Source organism: Oncorhynchus keta, chromosome 5 (genome assembly GCF_023373465.1).
Source record: "Oncorhynchus keta strain PuntledgeMale-10-30-2019 chromosome 5, Oket_V2, whole genome shotgun sequence".
Taxonomy (NCBI): Eukaryota; Metazoa; Chordata; class Actinopteri; order Salmoniformes; family Salmonidae; genus Oncorhynchus; species Oncorhynchus keta.
Window position 1 is genome coordinate 16,111,661 of NC_068425.1, and position 21,578 is coordinate 16,133,238.

At 42.6% G+C, this 21,578-nt stretch overlaps 1 protein-coding gene across 4 annotated transcripts in view; it reads left to right on the forward strand.

Moving 5' to 3' along the window:
- Positions 1-21,578, forward strand: part of LOC118384566 (rho GTPase-activating protein 27-like) — a 42,264-nt gene that overhangs the window by 2,043 nt on the left and 18,643 nt on the right. For all 4 annotated transcript variants that reach the window (XM_035771198.2, XM_035771194.2, XM_035771192.2 and 1 more), the window contains exon 2: positions 6,976-8,011. In XM_035771198.2, the coding sequence (XP_035627091.2) occupies positions 7,040-8,011 (972 nt within the window). In that variant the 5' untranslated portion in view covers positions 6,976-7,039. The remainder of the gene's footprint in view (positions 1-6,975; positions 8,012-21,578) is intronic.

The window sequence follows — 21,578 nt, forward strand, 5'->3', positions numbered from 1 at the left end:
ACCCATTTAATGTGGTTGCATTAACCACCATCACTGCTTTTCTCTTGAATCTTTAAAGCTCTAAGATTATGCGCCATTGTTCTGCCTTGAGCTCAGCATAGCCTTATTTGAAAGGTTAACAAAATTAGAGAATAGAGAGCAGTGCTAAATTTGTAACAAGGTTTAATGTCGAGGCCTGGGAGTGTGGAGCGCCACAGTCCAGAGGTGTCCCATATTTGCAGGGGTAAGCTAAGCAGCGCAGCCTTACTCTTTTCCATCCTAGACATCCGGCCAGGAACCAGAGACACTGAGCGAGGTCAAAGGGAGCCCAACCAGAGGAAAAAGAAAGGTTTCCGTATTTAAACACAGGCTGAATGGGATCTGCCTCCTCCAATTGTTCTCTCTTTTCATCAGCCTTTTTGAGTTGGAGGGTGTTCCTCAACAGCATAGATACCAACCCAGCAAGGATGTTCGTTGAGTGTTAGATTCTGTATTTGTTATTTTGAGCCAATGTTAAGACATTCATGCTACAACAGACTCTTTCTGAACACAAAAAGTCTACAATCACACGTGATGAAGTTATGAAAACATTGTGCATTGTAAGAAATAAATGCATGTGTGTGATTGAAATGGTACAGTGAAAGGCAAGAACAATGTACAGAATCTGTTCTGAAAACATTTTATAAGCATTTTGGGAACGTTTTGAGACCCAGAAAAAGTTTGCTGGGACGGGCACGATGAATCACTGCATTGAGCATATCAATCATTCTTCTCCCTTTCTGTCCGTTCCCAGAGGGAGGGAGTCTCTGAAATGTTATCAAGTCGTCAAACAGGTTACTTTTCTCTACAAGAAGCGGCCTAGTTCAATCCTATGAAACTCTGCATTTTTACAAAGCCCTATTTGTTATGTCATGTTAGGAGATATGGATACATGAGCAGTGAGCTTGGCACTGAGAGTTTGTGTGGCTTTATCTCAGGAGCCGGGTTAGGTGCTCCCTTCTTGGATTTCTGTTCCTTTGGTAAACCACAGGATTGCCATTCCGGTGGGCCAACTCCCTCCCTCTATTCAGTGTAGAAGCGGGGCTGGGCTGTTCCTCTCTCTCCATCTCCACCCTCTGCTCTCTCAGGCTGTGGTGGTTCTACCCTCTGCAGAGGACCCACTCTGCTATTCGGGCATGCTGGAGCAGGTTGTCAGCGATATAGGGAGGATGGCTCGGCTGCTACAGATGTAGGTCTGATTCTGAACAGATAATCCACAAAACATCCCTAAGGCCTAAAAATGACTATGGAATGGTGTAGGTTATTCAATTGAAATGCACTGCCTTGCACTGGAGTCCCACCTAATATGTCATCCAGTCTGTTAACCAGTTTTGTTGTTAGGTTGGAGTGAATGATGGGAGTGGCTTACAGGTTCCATGCAGAGGTGGAGCTGGAAGGGGCCAGTGTTTACAGTGTAAACAAAGTAGAGAGGGATAAAGGGAATAGCTGGCCAGTGATTTTTTTTCTCTTTTCCCCTTCTCTATCTTTCTCGCCTCTCTCTCTTTATCTCTAAACCCTCTTTCTCTCATTTTCTCTTTCTCTAAGTTCTCTCAATCTCTCATCTCTCTTTCTACCCACTGCAGCGACAGACACAGAAAGGATATATCACATGACTAGTTCTGCCTTGTCCCCTCTCCCTCCCCAGAGTTATTTTTGATTGTCAGTCCTTCGTCACTGGTTAATTACCTGAGCAGTGAGCACATCTGATCACGTAGTAGAATCAGGTTAGGCCAGAAATACAAGCCAGACACATTGTAGCATTAGCAGACGTGCTCTGTGGGCTGTTCTACTACTGGTCTATGGGAATTGCTCAAGCTCCACTGTGTTGTTCTAAGAGAAGTTGATGCATAAGACAAATCTATTGAGAGGATACACCTGTACAAGAACATGCTGTATGCAATGTAGTGTTAAAATGCACTGTCATTGTGTTTGACTACTGGTATTTGGGCCTGCACACAATGGCAAGCATTATGCAGAGTGTCAGTCATTAGTAATAATAAAGAAAGCCGTTCAATCTGCCTGCAGAATACTGATATAAAAGCATAGAAATGCAATGTATTTTCATTTTCAGTGTTGTAATAGGCAAATACCACCATTTCCCTTAGGTTAAAGAGAGTTGTGTTTCCTTGAGTGGTAGACAGTGTGTGGTTTAGCGTTGTGGTCTGAGATAAGAGAGACATATATGTGTGTGGGTGTGTGTCTGTGTGATATTCTCAAGATGTGAGACAAAGAGGGTTCACTTGGTTTCTATGTCAACATCTTTTGACTGCTCTAAATTGGCATTGAGGAGAGAGGTCAACTCGTTCTCACTTTTTAAACAAGACCAAAACAGGCTATGATGTCAAAATGGATATGGAATTTTCCTATTGTGTGTGAGGTGAGGTCTGTTTATGCACATGTGTGGGCGTGCATTGTATGTGCATGCATGTGACCTTTCAGCTGATCTAAGGTCAGTTTTGACCCCTAAGGATTACAGTTAGTACAAGGGTATTAGTGTAGGGTATGCTGCTCCCAGATCTGTGATGAGGAACGATTTCCATCGCGAGCACATCCTGTTTCATGATGTCTGGCCTGCCACGGACTGGTCAGTGTTATGATATATTTTGGCATGTTGCTGAGAACAACACTACTTTTTCCTGCTTCTCTCTTTGTGTACGACTCAGCCCAGCCAGCCCAAAGAGAGGAAGGAACTACCACTAAACTGTCACACTCGCAAATCAAGCAATGCAGATATTCATTAAAATCCTGAAAATAAGGGTTAGCCAAATGATTGACTGGGACAGACAAACACGCAGAGGAGAGGAGAGACAAGGTATTTATAGGATGTTTAAAGCTTAGGAAAGGCTTCCGGTGCTGTGATTTTTCACCAGTCAGGGAAATCTGTAATATTTACAATGACCATGAAAAACACCATGAAAATATCATCCTCTACCAAATGACATTATACTCTACCATTATACATTATGCTCTACCAAACTAGCTAGTTAGTGCAACAAGAGGTGACGACGCTTGCCAGAGACCTGAATACTCCCCAAGATAATACCTAGAGTTTAGCTTAACAGGCTAACACAATGTGGTGACATGCATAGTCAGAACAATCATTTAGGAAAGCTAAAAGGGAACATATGACATGTTCTGCTTTTTTCATGACATAACACTTGTCCATTTTAGGGCTTGAAACAGTACATTTTAAGCCCTAAAATGGACATGCATATCAACCAAATCAAATGCATTCCACCCAACTTCCTTAAAGGACTTATATGAAACTTCTAAATGGAGAACAGCATTATCATGACATGTCATTTCCACATTTGCTGGATGTCCAGATGTGTCACAAGCAGTTCTGTCATGATATAGAGCTATAGGGGGTTGACTATTATATCTACTGGTAGTGTGTGTGTGACCACTTGGCAGCTGGGTAATCTTTGAAGTTAAACATTATCTGTTGACAATGGGCGTGTGGTTCGTGGCCATCGAGAGATCTGCCATGTTTGCTGAACATATTCTGTAGTATTGGTGCTTCAACTGGAATGACCTAATGTACACATTCACATATACAGATATACCATTTGATAGTGACAAAATCATGTGTACTGCAATGTGTATATGTATATTTAAAAATGTGAAGATGTACAGTTGAAGTCGGACGTTTACATACACTTAGGTTGGAGTCATTAAAACTAGTTTTTCAACCACTCCACAAATTTCTTGTTAACACACTATAGTTTTGGCAAGTCGGTTAGGACATCTACTTTGTGCATGACACAAGTAATTTTTCCAACAATTGTTTACAGACAGATTATTTAACATATAATTCACTGTATCACAATTCCAGTGACTGTGCCTTTAAACAGCTTGGAAAATTCCAGAAAATTATGTCATGGCTTTAGAAACTTCTGATAGGCTAATTGACATCATTTGAGTCAAATGAAGTTGTACCTGTGGATGTATTTCATGGCCTACCTTCAAACTCAGTGCCTCTTTGCTTGACATCATGGGAAATCCAAATGAATCAGCCAAGACCCCAGAAAACAATTGTAGACCTTCACAAGTCTGGTTCATCCTTGGGAGCAATTTCCAAACGCATGAAGGTACCACGTTCATCTGTACAAACAATAGTACGCAAGTATAAACACCACGGGACCACGCAGCTGTCATACCGCTCAGGAAGGAGACGGGTTCTGTCTCCTAGAGATGAACTAGAATTGATTGATTTGCGAAAAGTGCAAATCAATCCCAGAACAACAGCAAAGGACCTTGTGACGATGCTGGCGAAAACAGGTACAAAAGTGTCTATATCCACAGTAAAACGAGTCCTATCTCAACATAACCTGTAAGGCCGCTCAGCAAGGAAGAGGCCACTGCTCCAAAACCGCCATAAAAAAAGCCAGACTACGGTTTGCAACTGCACATGGGGACAAATATCGTACTTTTGGAGAAATGTCCTCTGGTCTGATGAAACAAAAATGGAACTGTTTGGCCATAATGACCATCATTATGTTTGGAGGAAAAAGGGGGAGGCTTGCAAGCCGAAGAACATCCCAACAGTGAAGCACGGGGGTGGCAGCATCATGTTGTGGGGGTGCTTTTTTGCAGGAGGGACTGGTGCACTTCACCAAATAGATGGCATCATGAGGGAGGAAAATTATGTGGATATATTGAAGCAAAATCTCAAGACATCAGTCAGGAAGTTAAAGCTTGGTCGCAAATGAGTCTTCCAAATGGACAATAACCCCAAGCATACTTCCAAAGTCGTGGTAAAATGGCTTCAGGACAAGAAAGTCAAGGTATTGGAGTGGCCATCACTAAGCCCTGACCTCAATCCGATAGAATTACAGTGCCTTGCGAAAGTATTCGCCCCCCTTGAACTTTGTGACCTTTTGCCACATTTCAGGCTTCAAACATAAAGATATAAAACTGTATTTTTTTTGTGAAGAATCAACAACAAGTGGGACACAATCATGAAGTGGAACGACATTTATTGGATATTTCAAACTTTTTTAACAAATCAAAAACTGAAAAATTGGGCGTGCAAAATTATTCAGCCCCCTTAAGATAATACTTTCTAGCGCCACCTTTTGCTGCGATTACAGCTGTAAGTTGCTTGGGGTATGTCTCTATCAGTTTTGCACATCGAGAGACTGAATTATTTTCCCATTCCTCCTTGCAAAACAGCTCGAGCTCAGTGAGGTTGGATGGAGAGCATTTGTGAACAGCAGTTTTCAGTTCTTTCCACAGATTCTAACACCTGGATATGTTTATTTTTGAACCATTCCATTGTAGATTTTGCTTTATGTTTTGGATCATTGTCTTGTTAGAAGACAAATCTCCATCCCAGTCTCAGGTCTTTTGCAGACTCCATCAGGTTTTCTTCCAGAATGGTCCTGTATTTGGCTCCATCCATCTTCCCATCAATTTGAACCATCTTCCCTGTCCCTGCTGAAGAAAAGCAGGCCCAAACCATGATGCTGCCACCACCATGTTTGACAGTGGGGATGGTGTGTTCAGGGTGATGAGCTGTGTTGCTTTTACGCCAAACATAACGTTTTGCATTGTTGCCAAAAAGTTCAATTTTGGTTTCATCTGACCAGAGCACCTTCTTCCACATGTTTGGTGTGTCTCCCAGGTGGCTTGTGGCAATCCTTAAACAACACTTTTTATGGATATCTTTAAGAAATGGCTTTCTTCTTGCCACTCTTCCATAAAGGCCAGATTTGTGCAATATACGACTGATTGTTGTCCTATGGACAGAGTCTCCCACCTCAGCTGTAGATCTCTGCAGTTCATCCAGAGTGATCATGGGCCTCTTGGCTGCATCTCTGATCAGTCTTCTCCTTGTATGAGCTGAAAGTTTAGAGGGACGGCCAGGTCTTGGTAGACTTGCAGTGGTCTGATACTCCTTCCATTTCAATATTATCGCTTGCACGGTGCTCCTTGGGATGTTTAAAGCTTGGGAAATATTTTTGTATCCAAATCCGGCTTTAAACTTCTTCACAACAGTATCTCGGACCTGCCTGGTGTGTTCCTTGTTCTTCATGATGCTCTCTGCGCTTTTAACGGACCTCTGAGATTATCACAGTGCAGGTGCATTTATACGGAGACTTGATTACACACAGGTGGATTGTATTTATCATCATTAGTCATTTAGGTCAACATTGGATCATTCAGAGATCCTCACTGAACTTCTGGAGAGAGTTTGCTGCACTGAAAGTAAACGGGCTGAATAAATTTTGCACGCCCAATTCTTCAGTTTTTGATTTGTTAAAAAAGTTTGACATATCCAATAAATGTCGTTCCACTTCATGATTGTGTCCCACTTGTTGTTGATTCTTCACAAAAAAATACAGTTTTATATCTTTATGTTAGAAGCCTGAAATGTGGCAAAAGGTCGCAAAGTTCAAGGGGGCCGAATACGTTCGCAAGGCACTGTATTTGTGGGCAGAACTGAAAAAGCGTGTGCGAGCAAGGAGGCCTACAAACCTGAATCAGTTACACCAGCTCTGTCAGGAGGAATGGACCAAAATTCAACCAACTTATTGTGGGAAGCTTGTGGAAGGCTACCCGAAACGTTTGACCCAAGTTAAACAATTTACAGGCAATGCTACCAAATACTAATTGAGTGTATTTAAACTTCTGACCCACTGGGAATGTGATGAAAGCAATGAAAGCTGAAATAAATCATTATTTCTACTATTATTCTGGCATTTCACATTCTTAAAATAAAGTGGTGATCCTAACTGACCTAAGACAGGGAATTTTTTACTCGGATTAAATGTCAGAAATTTTGAAAAAACGAAGTTTCAATGTTTTTGGCTAAGGTGTATGTAAACTTTCGACTTCAACTGTATATGTACAGAACATACTGTATATCTACAAGAAGAGTAAGGTAATGCAATACCTTTGTAAAGTATGAGTAATGTAGTGAACCAATTTTTATATATTTTTTGTTCCCTTTAGGAGGGCTGCAGTGGAGCCTTGACCGTCCTTGGGGAAAGAGAGGGGGTGTGGCCACAACAGACACATGTCCTCCTTGGTGTGCAACATGGGGCTGGTGCTGGTAGAGTTTGAGTACGAGTACACGGGCCGCGATGGGGGCCTGGTGTCCATCAAGCCCAACGAACGATACATCCTGCTGGCCAAGACCAACGACCACTGGTGGCACGTGAGGAAGAACGAGCAAGCAAGGCCCTTCTATATACCTGCTAAATACGTCAAGGAGCTCCCCGCAGAGATCCCATCCCCGCTGGACTTTGCTGATCCACCCAGTCCCGATTTGGTCCCGGTTCCTGCGCCGGTGCCAGTGACAGTCCCAAAGCACTCCGTACCAGACCGGGCAGAAACGAGGGCAGGAGATGAGGTGACTATCCGTCTCCGCTCCCCGAAGAGACATCAGAAGACTGAGCACCGCATGTCCACATTTGGCGTACCCTTAGAATTCCACGACCCGTCTCCCAGGGCGTTGAAGAGCGGCGAGCTGACCGACTCTCTGCCGGGCCTTCACTCCACCGTTGCCCTTGAGGTCCCCTTAACAGTGCCCTCGCCTCAAGCCAACAATAGTGCCAAACACAAGAAGCAATTTAGCCTGAGTTCCGGTGTGCTCTTTGGCTCTTCCCTGTCGGTGGAGGAGCCTCTCTTCCTGAACCCCCGAGCCCCCAGCTTCAGCCCAGCTGACCCCCTCCAACGGCCCTCCCAGGCCATCCCAGTGGAGAGGTCCCTCATCCCTGATGCCGAGGTCACCGGTGGCGGGATTCCCCATCAGGAACCTCTGAAAGAGCCGGAATGTCCTCTGGAGCTGGAGGAGGGAGAAAATGAGAAATCTAGTGTGGAGCCTGAGGACGAATCGAAGGAGGACACTGAGAATATTTATGAATCCATATTGGACCTGAAGCTGGATGAGTCCCCTATAATAGTGGAGAAGGCTCCGACAGTGAGTCCTGCTGCTGTGGCTGAACCTACACCTGTTATCACTCCCACTTCTCCAACACAGACACAGGTAAAAGTATTATCTGTAAAGTGGTTGTAAGTAGTGAACCTGCAGTGCGACTGGCCTATTTGATCGCATTGGGGCCACAGTCTTTCCCTCACACTATGTATGTGGCTATGAAGGGATGACTGTTGATTAAAGGTGAGGCCCTTCATTACATGGGGTCTTTACTGGGCCTTTTACAGTTCATAGAGTGATAGTATCAAATCAAATCAAATCAAATTGATTTATATAGCCCTTCGTACATCAGCTGATATCTCAAAGTGCTGTACAGAAACCCAGCCTAAAACCCCAAAAAGCAAGCGTTGCAGGTGTTGAAGCACGTTGGCTAGGAAAGACTCCCTAGAAAGGCCAAAACCTAGGAAGAAACCTAGAGAGGAACCAGGCTATGAGGGGTGGCCAGTCCTCTTCTGGCTGTGCCGGGTGGAGATTATAACAGAACATGGCCAAGATGTTCAAATGTTCATAAATGACCAGCATGGTCAAATAATAGGTCTGGGACAGGTAACATGTCCGGTGAACAGGTCGGGATTCCATAGCCGCAGGCAGAACAGTTGGAACTGGAGCAGCGGCATGGCCAGGTGGACTGGGGACAGCAAGGAGTCATCATGCCAGGTAGTCCTGAGGCATGGTCCTAGGGCTCAGGTCCTCCGAGAGAGAGAAAGACAGAGAGAAAGAGAGAATTAGAAAGCATACTTAAATTCACACAGGACACCTGATAAGACAGGAGAAGTACTCCAGATATAACAAATTGATCCTAGCCCCCGACACATCAATGACAGCAGCATAATTACCAGAGGCTAAGACAGGAGGGGTCAGGAGACACTGTGGCCCCATCCGATGATACCCCCGGACAGGTCCAAACAGGAAGGATATAACCCCACCCATTATGCCAAAGCACAGCCCCCACACCACTAGAGGGATATCTTCAACCACCAACTTACCATCCTGAGACAAGGCAGAGTATAGCCCACAAAGATCTCCGCCACGGCACAACCCAAGGGGGGGGGGTGGCAACCCAGACAGGAAGATCACATCAGTGACTCAACCCACTCAAGTGACGCACCCCTCCTAGGGACGGCATGAAAGAACACCAGTAAGCCAGTGACTCAGCCCCTGTAATAGGGTTAGAGGCAGAGAATCCCAGTGGAAAGAGGGAAACCGGCCAGGCAGAGACAGCAAGGGTGTTTCGTTGCTCCAGAGCCTTTCCGTTCATCTTCACACACGTGGGCCAGACTACACTCAATCATATGACCCACTGAAGAGATGAGTCTTCAGTAAAGACTTAAAGGTTGAGACCGAGTTCGCGTCTCTCACATGGGTAGGCAGACCATTCCATAAAAAATGGAGCTCTATAGGAGAAAGTCCTGCCTCCAGCAGTTTGCTTAGAAATTCTAGGGACAATTAGGAGGCCTGCGTCTTGTGACCGTAGCGTACGTGTCGGTATGTACGGCAGGACCAAATCAGAGAGATAGGTAGGAGCAAGCCCATGTAATGCTTTGTAGGTTAGCAGTAAAACCTTGAAATCAGCCCTTGCCTTGACAGGAAGCCAGTGTAGGGAGGCAAGCACTGGAGTAATATGATCAAATTTTGGGGTTCTAGTCAGGATTCTAGCAGCCGTATTTAACACTAACCAAAGTTTATTTAGTGCTTTATCCAGGTAGCCGGAAAGTAGAGCATTGCAGTAGTCTATCCTAGAAGTAACAAAAGCATGGATTCATTTTTCTGCATCATTTCTTGACAGAAAGTTTCTGATTTTTGCAATGTTACGTAGATGGAACAGTCTTGATATGTTCGTCAAAAGAGAGATCAGGGTCCAGAGTAACGCCGAGGTCCTTTACAGTTTTATTTGAGACGACTGTACAACCATTAAGATTAATTGTCAGATTCAACAGAAGATCTCTTTGTTTCTTGGGACCTAGAACAAGCATCTCTGTTTTGTCCGAGTTTAAAAGTAGAAAGTTTGCAGCCATCCACTTCCTTATGTCTGAAACACAGGCTTTTTGCGAGGGCAATTTTGGGGCTTCACCAGGTTTCATTGAAATGTACAGCTGTGTGTCATCAGCATAGCAGTGAAAGTTAACATTATGTTTTCGAATGACATCCCCAAGAGGTAAAATATACAGTGAAAACAACAGTGGTCCTAAAACGGAACCGTGAGGAACACCAAAATGTACAGTTGATTTGTCAGAGGACAAACCATTCACAGAGACAAACTGATATCTTTCCGACAGATAAGATCTAAACCAGGCCAGGTTTAGATCTAGACCAATTTGGGTTTCCAATCTCTCCAAAAGAATGTGGTGATCGATGGTATCAAAAGCAGCACTAAGGTCTAGGAGCACGAGGACAGATGCAGAGCCTCGGTCTGATGCCATTAAAAGGTAATTTACCACCTTCACAAGTGCAGTCTCAGTGCAATGATGGGGTCTAAAACCAGACTGAAGCATTTCGTATACATTGTTTGTCTTCAGGAAGGCAGTGAGTTGCTGCACAACAGCCTTTTCTACATTTTTTGAGAGGAATGGAAAATTCGATATAGGCCGATAGTTTTTTATATTTTCTGGGTCAAGGTTTGGCTTTTTCAAGAGAGGCTTTATTACTGACACTTTTAGTGAGTTTGGTACATATCCGGTGGATAGAGAGTAAACGTCCGTTTATTATGTTCAACATAGGAGGACCAAGCACAGGAAGCAGCTCTTTCAGTAGTTTTGTTGGAATATAGGGTCCAGTATGCAGCTTGAAGGTTTAGAGGCCATGATTATTTTCATCATTGTGTCAAGAGATATAGTACTAAAACACTTGAGTGTCTCTCTTGATCCTAGGTCCTGGCAGAGTTGTGCAGACTCAGGTAAACTGAGCTTTGAAGGAATACGCAGATTTAAAGAGGAGTCCGTAATTTGCTTTCTAATAATCATGATCTTTTCCTCAAAGTTCATGAATTTATTACTGCTGAAGTGAAAGCCATCCTCACTTGGGGAATACTGCTTTTTAGTTAGCTTTGCAACAGTATCAAAAATACATTTTGGATTGTTCTTATTTTCCTCAATTAAGTTGGAAAAATAGGATGATCGAGCAGCAGTGAGGGCTCTTCGGTACTGCACGGTACTGTCTTTCCAAGCTAGTCTGAAGACTTCCAGTTTGGTGTGGCGCCATTTCCGCTCCAATTTTCTGGAAGCTTGCTTCAGAGCTCGGGTATTTTCTGTATACCAGGGAGCTAGTTTCTTATGACAAATGTTTTTAGTTTTTAGGGGTGCAACTGCATCTAGGGTATTGCACAAGGTTAAATTGAGTTCCTCAGTTAGATGGTTAACAGATTTTTGTCCTCTGACTTCCTTGGTTAGGCAGAAGGAGTCTGGAAGGGCATCAAGGAATCTTTGTGTTGTCTGTGAATTTATAGCACGACTTTTGATGCTCCTTGGTTGGGATCTGAGCAGATTATTTGTTGCAATTGCAAACGTAATAAAATGGTGGTCCGATAGTCCAGGATTATGACGAAAAACATTAAGATCCACAACATTTATTCCATGGGACAAAACTAGGTCCAGATTATGACTGTGACAGTGAGTGGGTCCAGAGACATGTTGGACAAAACCCACTGAGTCGATGATGGCTCCGAAAGCCTTTTGGAGTGAGTCTGTGGACCTTTCCATGTGAATATTAAAGTCACCAAAAATGAGATTTTTTGTATTGTATTGTAAATGTTAGCAACACCTCCGCCTTTGCAGGATGCACGGGGGATATGGTCACTAGTGTAACCAGGAGGTGAGGCCTCATTTAACACAGTAAATTCATTAGGCTTAAGCCATGTTTCAGTCAAGCCAATCACATCAAGATTATGATCAGTGATTAGTTCATTGACTATAATTGCCTTTGAAGTAAGGGATCTAACATTAAGTAGCCCTATTTTGAGATGTGAGGTATCACGATCTCTTTCAATAATGACAGGAATGGAGGAGGTCCTTATCCTAGTGAGATTGCTAAGGTGAACACCGCCATGTTTAGTTTTGCCCAACCCAGGTCGAGGCACAGACAATGGGGATAGCTGAGTTGACTACACTGACTGTGCTAGTGGCAGACTCCACTAAGCTGGCAGGCTGGCTAACAGCAAATAGTTGGAATAGCATATCAAGTCAGACAGGTAACACTGTGGGCAGGGTGCAGAAGAACCTGTTCACGGATGGTGGACATTTTCTTTCCTCCATAACTTAAGATACCACAGGGAGGCACTGTCTTCAACTAAATGTTGTTGAGGAAATCAAGGTAGTTCCTGGCAACATCCACATATTCAGCTTCTGCCCCCAAGCCATAAGACTGCTAAATTGTTTGCTAAATAGTTAACCAAATAGCTACCCGGACTATCTGCATTGACCCTTTTTGCACAAACTTTTTGGCTCATCATATGCGTTGCTACTACAGTTTTTATCTGGCATAATATTGCTAGTTATATGTTTACACAGTACATGACCAAAAGTATATCATTGCAAAATTATGGGCAATAATATGTGGTTGGTCCCCCATTGCTGCTATAACAGCCACCACTCTGCTGGGAAGGCTTTCCACTAGATGATGGAATATTGCTGCGGGGACTTGCTTCCATGCAGCCGCAAGAGCATTAGTGAGGTCGGGCACTGATTAGGCCTGGCTCGCAGTCAGTTTTCCAATACATCCCAAAGGTGTTTGATGGGGTTGAGGTCCGGGCTCTGTGTAGGCCAGTCAAGTTCTTCCACACCGATCTCGACAAACCATTTCTGTATGGACCTCGTTTTGTGCACAGGGGCATTTTCATGCTGAAACAGGAAAGGGCCTCCCCTGAACTGTTGCCAGAAAGTTGGAAGCACAGAATCATCTAGAAAGTCATTGAATGCTGTATCGTTAAGATTTTGCTTCACTGGAGCTAAGGGGCCTAGCCCAAACCATGGATATAAGGCGCATAGCTCCAGACCATTATTCCTTTTCCACCAAACTTTACAGTTGGCACTATGCATTGGGGCAGGTAGCGTTCTCCTGGCATCCGCCAAACCCAGATTTGTCCGTTAGACTGCCAGATGGTGAAACGTGATTCATCACTCCAGAGAACGCGTTTCCACTCCTCCACAGTCCAATGGCGGTGACCTTTACACCACTCCAGCCGATGGTTGGCATTGAGCATGGTGATCTTAGGCTTCTCGGCCATGGAAACCCATTTCATGAAGCTCCCGACAACTCGGTACTGGCCCCCTGTGTATATAGGCAAGTTATTGTTACTCATTATGTATTTATTATTAAGTATTTTACTTTTCTATTATTTCTCTATTTTCTTTCTCTCTGCATTGTTGGGAAGGGCCGTAAGTAAGCATTTCACTGTTAGTCTAAACCTGTTATTTACGAAGCATGTGACGAATGCAATTAAATATTCAAGTTAAAACATCAGGAAGAGATTTGTTTACCGTATTTCTGTTTGGTTACTTGACTTTTTCACTGAAAGTTTCAGTCAACTGATTCGTTGAACAAGTTCAACTTCTCAGCTATAGTTCAGTCTTGAATCTGTGACTCCTCAATTGCCAATAGTGGTGAAGGAAGTGTGTTCAAAAGAAAAGAGCGGGAATACAATGGTGATCAGCATGACCCCTGCTGTCAGTGACATCACACACAATAGTCAGGAGAAACACATGAGGTTCTGTCTGCTAGCGTTAGTCATGAGGTTGTGGCCAGTCCATTTAATGCTTTGGCCACAGAGATAATGAAATAGGGAGGACAGAGGAAACCATGGAAGACAAAAGAAAAGAGGGTCAGTTACAGGCCGGCACTGCTGAGGTAACGTCAACGGAGAATATGCTTTTTTGAGCCGTGGTGGCAGGAAGTGGTGAGTTTGACTCCAGGGGAAGAGGGGAATTAATCCAGGACGCTTTTCAATTTTCAAACAATATGAAAATGTAAATCACAGTGATTTAAAGAGCTGTAAAAAAGTGCATGAACATGTTTTTAGGTCAGATAGAGTAATAGGAAAATGATAGGAGAGACGGGAGGATCTAGGTCAGGGTTGTTCAGTGGGCGATTCCAAGCCAGCGGGGGTGATCTTGCAAAGAGATTGTTTTGGCAGATCTCGCATAGAAACTTCAGCGAAAGGATGGTTAACATGCTTTTTACATTTCTATCACAAACATTTTTTTTGAAAATCACGATGAAAGAGGCCATTTTACATGCCTCCTGTAAGACCCTATTGTAACGCTCATCATGGGTGGAAGAAGAGGAGGACCAATGCACAGCGTGGTAGTGTTCATATTCTTTAATGAAACAACTGAATACTGGAAAACAAAACAAATGAACAGTCCTGTACGGTGAAGAAAAACACAGAACAGAAAATAATCACCCACAACTCAAAGGTGAAACCAGGCTACCTAAGTATGGTTCTCATTCAGGGACAACGATTGACAGCTGCCTCTGAATTAGAACCATACCAGGCCAAACACAGAAAACCAAAATTATAGAAAAAAGAACATAGACTGCCCACCCCAAATCACGCCCTGACCATACTAAAACAAACACAAAACAAAGGAACTAAGGTCAGAACGTGACACCTATAACCTGTGAAATGTACATGATACAGACAACATCTTGGTGTCATTATCCTCCTTTATAGTGTGCTCTAACATATGGAGTATGTCTAGATTCTGAAATAAAAATGTTCACATTCATAATTTATAAGCTATCCTGAATCACCGCTTTACATGAACTGCAGAGATGATATGCATTACACCGCAGTCTAATGTTGTCACTTGAAACAACACGACAAAAGACACGTCAAACAACATATTCACTTATGGGGCAAGATACTTTGAAATACACATTTCCCTCATAAAGCCTGAACTTCTTCTCCCAAAGGAACTTTATCAGGCTTGGATCTGACTGGGAAGGGAGATATGTTATGATGCAGGAACCATGCAATTACAACGCTCAGACACAAGTATGTTGTGCAGAGAGGAGGGTCAACGGCTTCAGATCTCTCATAGGCGCAAAGAGACAAACTTATTCAGGTGTCAAAAGTGGAGTCCCATGGTTTTGTCAGGTTTGGATTACAATTGACAGGCATTTATGTCAGAAGTTCGTGATCTGGTGACACTGAGAATGCAATAGATAGAGCCAGGGTAAGTTCAAAGTTCATGCTGTTCTAATGTAGTTTAAATATAATAAAAAAGTAGTTTCATGTTTGACTTTCGAGTCATTATTACATGCCTGTTTTAAATTCTCTGATGATAATTTAAAAAAAAATTTGAATCTGCATTTTATGTTTGAGCTGCTGCACCAGTGTTAAGTTAACAATTGAATGTGTGTAACGCTCTTTGTCCTGCCTACTATCTGTGTAAAGTAATTCACATGTAACCATTCTATGTAATCAATATCTTATCTTTTTATTGATTACTCAACTTTTTACACTTCTTGTTACAAAACTGGTTGACATTGAATACATTTTAAGCAGAACTGAAGTCACCACATGCCTATAGACTGCTGGGGAATATCTGAACCTGCACAAAGATTAGTAACCTTGGGTTACATTTTAGTCAACATAGTACTACTTTTAGACTGCAGTGGAGGCTGCTGAGGGGAGGACGGCTCCTAATAATGTCTGGAATGGAGTTCATGGAATGGCATTAAACACATGAAAACCATGTGTGTGATACCATTCTGTTCACTCCATTCTGGCCATTATTAGCAGCCTTCACTATTTTAGAGGTATTTGCTTCATTCTCACCTGCACAGTTTGATGTCTGTTATGTTTAAGCAGGTACACAGAAGCCTGAGTTCCAGTAAGAAACAAACTGAAGTGTCTTTAAAACATGGCCACTCACTAAAAAGGACTCTTATGGATGTCTGCACAATAACAATCGGTTGGATTTCAGCCACATTCAGTGTCTGTTCACCTCTTTGCGTTTGACACAAAATAAACATTGTGTGATTCCTAGGTTTCGGCTTTTGATTCTGTGGCCTTTGGTCAAGTGACTTGATATAGGTTCTACATACAGCAATAGACAATAAATGTTTGTTATATGGAAGCCGAACTGTAGGTGACATTAAACAATCATTTATCATGGCTGAGAAACATGGAATCATTCAATTACATTTGGAGTAGTGGACATTATATTTAGAACTTGACAGCTAATGAGTTGGTCAACTTCTGTAAGCAGCTCCATAAGGAAGAATCCATTATCATTTATAAAGCCTGTATCCCTTCCAAATCATTTAAGGTATGCACCCCTTAACCTGATAACCACCCAAGCTGTAGGAGTTAAAAACTTCACGCTCTATATCCAATTTCAGAAATGTCGATAAATTAGCTTTTATTGTTTGAAGAAATTCTGAAACAGATGGGTGTTTTTTCACTATCTAATCATGGCATGGGGTTGTTCACTATCTAATCATGGCATGGGGTTGTTCACTATCTAATCATGGCATGGGGTTGGCATGGGGTTGTTCACTATCTAATCATGGCATGGGGTTGTTCACTATCTAATCATATGGTTCACTATCTAATCATGGCATGGGTTTTTCACTATCTAATCATGGCATGGGGTTGTTCACTATCTAATCATGGCATTGGGGTTGTTCACTATCTAATCATGGCATGGGGTTGTTCATCTAATCTAATCATATCTAATCATGGCATGGGGTTGTTCACTATCTAATCATGGCATGGGGTTGTTCACTATCTAATCATGGGGTTGTTCACTATCTAATCATGGCATGGGGTCACTATCTAATCATGGCATGGGGTTGTTCACTATCTAATCATGGCATGGGGTTGTTCACTATCTAATCATGGCATGGGGTTGTTCACTATCTAATCATGGCATGGGGTTGTTCACTATCTAATCATGGCATGGGGTTGTTCACTATCTAATCATGGCATGGGGTTGTTCACTATCTAATCATGGCATGGGGTTGTTCACTATCTAATCATGGCATGGGGTTGTTCACTATCTAATCATGGCATGGGGTTGTTCACTATCTAATCATGGCATGGGGTTGTTCACTATCTAATCATGGCATGGGGTTGTTCACTATCTAATCATGGCATGGGGTTGTTCACTATCTAATCATGGCATGGGGTTGTTCACTATCTAATCATGGCATGGGGTTGTTCACTATCTAATCATCATGGGGTTGTTCACTATCTAATCATGGCATGGGGTTGTTCACTATCTAATCTAATTCACTATCTAATCATGGCATGGGGTTGTTCACTATCTAATCATGGCATCATGGCATGGGGTTGTTCACTATCTAATCATGGGGTTGTTCATGGCATTATCTAATCATGGCATTTGTTCAATCTAATCATGACAGACTATCTAATCATGGCATATTTGTTTTGTTCAAAATCATGGCATGGGGTTGTTCACTATCTAATCATGGCATGATATCTAATCATGGCATGGGGTTGTTCACTATCTAATCATGGCATGGGGTTGTTCACTATCTAATCATGGCATTTGGTTGTTCAATGACAGACATGTATTTGTTTCAAATCTATCACTTGATCGTTTCATTTCAGAGACAAAAAATCTTATTTTTTGCTAAATATTATATATCCACCTCACTCTTAGATAAGTAGTACTGCTAGGTTTAACACAGTTAAATATGACAAATAACTACATGTTGTATAAAGAAATGTACAAATGATACATTTGTGACATCAATATATACAAACATTGTTTCGTCATTGCTTATCCAGAGCGACTTGCAGTAAGTGCCTTCATCTTAAAATTGCTGGGTGAGACAACCAGATATCACAGTCAAATATACAGGATACGAACATTCCATTCCGGCTAAAGACTGGATATACTGTATAATAAAAAAAAATTAAACATTTTCATACACATCTAAAATCTATTAATAAAAAAATCTGAGAACAGTACTATTTTACACACACATGAAGGTACCCATAAGCAACCAAATGTGAACAATTGGTGGATATAGCATTTAGGAAATAAACTCTTCAAGTGTAGACAGTCATGAGAGGGTGAACTTTTCTTCTTGCCTTAATAGCTAAGTCATTCTAAATGTAGCCTGTGTCTGACTGCAACATCATGAGAATAAATAACTGCTAGATGCTTTGTGGTAGAGGTATAATTAGCAACATACATATTGGACAGGATGTAACATGCAGTATGACTCAATGAGCTTTCGATCATCTGATCATGTTTCACTCACAGTACTATGACATTTTATATAGCTCTTAAGCAATACATGCACTCTTCTCTGTTTCTGTCACTCAGTAAGTGATACAAATCAAATCAAATTGTATTTGTCACATGCACTGAATTCAAGTCTATGACTTGGGTGGCTGGAGTCTTTGATCATTTTTAGGGCCAAAAGTTGCAAGATTAAGTTAAAAAATCTGTCGTTTTGCTCTCAACGGTGCACCTGTAGAACATTTTGAGGACCCAAGTCAAATATTTTCAGTCTCCTGAGGGGGAATAGGCATTGTTGTGCGCCCTTCATGACTGTCTTGGTGTGTTTGGACCATGATAGTTTTTTTAGTGATGTGGACATCAAGGAACTTGAAGCATTCGACCATCTCCACTACAACCCTGTTGATGTGAATGGGCCCTTCTTTTCCTGTAGTCCACAGCTCCTTTGTCTTTCTCATGTTGAGGGAGAGGTTGTTGTCCTAGCACCACACTGCCAGGTCTGTGATCCCCTCCCTATAGGCTGTCTCATCGTTGTCGATGATCAGGCCTACCACCATTGTGTCATTGGAAAACTTAATGGTGGTGTTGGAGATGTGCGTGGACACGAAGCCGTGGGTGAACAGGGAGTAAAGGAGTGGACTAAGCACGCATCCCTGAGGGGCCCCTGTGTTGAGGATCAGCGTGGTGGATGTGTTGTTGCCTACCCTTACCATCTGGGGGCAGTCCATCAGGAAGTCCCGGATCCAGTTGCAGAGGGAGGTGTTTAGTCTCAGGGTCCTTACCTTAGTGATGAGCTTTGAGGCCACTATGGTGATGAATGCCGAACAGCATTCTCATGTAGGTGTTTCTTTTGTCCAGGTGGGAAAGGGCAATGTGGAGTACAATATAGATAGCGTCATCTGTGGATCTGTTGGTGTGGTATGCTAATTGGAGTGGGTCTAGGGTTTCTGGGATGATGGAGTTCATATGAGCCATGACCAGCCTTTCAAAGCACTTCATGGCTACAGACGTGAGTGCTACGGGTCGGTAATCATTTATGCAGGTTACCTTGGCATTCTTGGGCACAGGGACTATGGTGGTCTGCTTGAAACGTGAAGGTATTACAGACTCGGTCAGGGAGAGGTTGAAAATGTCAGTGAAGACACTTGCCAGTTGATCAGCACATGCGTTGAGTACGCATCCTGGTAATCCATCTGTCCCTGTGGCCTTGTGAATATTGACCTGTTTAAAAGGTCTTACTCACATCGGCTAAGGAGAGCGTGATCACACAGTCGCCGGAACAGCTGGTGCTCTAATGCATGGTTCAGGGTTGCTTGCCTCAGAGCAAGCATAGAAGGCATAAAGCTTGTCTGGTAGGCTTTCAATGCTAGGCATCTAGCGGTTGGGTTTCCCTTTGTAATCCGTAATAGTTTGCAAGCCCTGCCACATATTGAGCGAGTCACTGCTTGAGTTTTTGCTTGTAAGCAGGAATCAGGAGGATATAATTATGGTCAGATTGGCAAAATGGAGGGCGAGGGAGAACTTTGTACACATCTCTGTGTGTGGAGTAAAGTTGCACACGTGACATGCTGGTAGAAATTAGGTACACCCACCCAGCCATAGTACCCAGTTAGCAGCACCGCTGGGCCACTGTGTTTACAAAACAAAGGAGGAGCCCTTTCCTGTACTGTCGGACTGCAAGCCTTGCTCCAAACAACTGGAAACAAACACACACAAACACATGTTTCCATAATCCGCTCCAATAGGCTAGCCCCCATGCCACGCCAGGCCGCACACAAACACTGACACACACACACACTCAAGTTTTTGAGCAGAACTGTTTGCTGAGCTCCTGAATCCTGAAATGTTCTCATGACATAATTATTTAATTAGCTAAATGTAAACAGGCGATTGAGTAAAGATACTCCCTTCAGTGCTTCTCAATTACACGCACATGCTTTTCTAAAACGTTATTATTTAGTTATGCAAGGTATCAGTGTTGTGTTGGCTGCAATCTGTACATTATGTGTGCTCGCGATCTATGCAGGGAAGAGAGGGTTAAACTGAGGAACATTGCAACCACTCCCAAGATTTGCTGCTGCTAGGCAGTGGCTTTACCTGTACTGTAGCGTACCTGACAAGGCATGGAGTGTGTGAGTGTACAGTGTGGAATAGTAAGGTGAATACTGTACTTTAAAACTGGATTAAGGGAAAGCTGAAGTCTATAACTTCTAAATGATATCTTTGAAGGATAGTCTACTCTACATTGAGCCTGGGATTAACCAAACACACTTTAAACAGGTAATTTGCCCTTTTTATGGTCGTGATGGCTCCGTTTGTTGTTTAGATTTGGATTGAGGCTTTGCTCTGTTTAAATAGGATTTTATGCGCATTAATAGCTACTAACTGTAACAGTTTTAATACCTGTATTATACATGTGGTGTAAATTACAGTGATTCAGAGTAAGCATTAATTTCTATCAAATTTCATTTTGGTCACTGGCAATAACCTGGTATTATTTGAGCACACATTACATTTTTGAAAACATGACCTTCCTCCAGTTGACTTATCTTGTCTATATACTGTATATTTGCACATGAAAATGACATAGACCACAGTGTCGGTCAATGACCTCTGACATACACAGTGTTTGACCCTCAGATGCAAAATAGCTCAGGTATAGACTGTGATTATGCATTAGCCCAGACCATGAGGTTCTTGTTCTGTAGGGGGGTATTTATGTAATGCTCTATAGGCTACTTACTATTACTCTAAATATCTACAGGCTGAATATGGGTCCATAACTCTTGTCTATTTAGATCTTGATAGTGTCAGCTGTTTTTTCTTCAGTTTATCAATATGAGGAATTGATGAGTCAGTCCACTGGTGATTGAATGGAAAAGCACATCAACCAGTAAACCATGTGGCACTCACTGCCATGCAGCATTCAGTCACCTCATCTGATTTCTAAGGTCAATACTGAGTGAGCGTTCGAAGATTTAAGATGAAGACAGTATAAAGCGAGACTGAGATTATGCTCTTATATAGTTCCAATCTGTCCATATACACTGAGTGTACAAAACATTAGGATAACCTTCCTAATATTGAGTTGCATCCCCTTTTGCCCTCAGAACAGCCTCAATTCATCAGGGCATGGACTACAAGGTGTCGAGACCATTCCACAGGGATGCTGGCCCATGTTTTATTTATTTGTTTACCTTTATTTAACTAGGCAAGTCAGTTAAGAACAAATTCTTATTTACAAGGACGGCCTACCTGGGAACAGTGCCTTGTTCAGGGGCGACAGATTTTTACCTTGTCAGCTCGGGGATTCGATCCAGAAACCTTTCAGTTACTGGCCCAACACTCTAACCAATAGGCTACCTGCCGCCCAAAATGTTGACTCCAATGCTTCCCACAGTTGT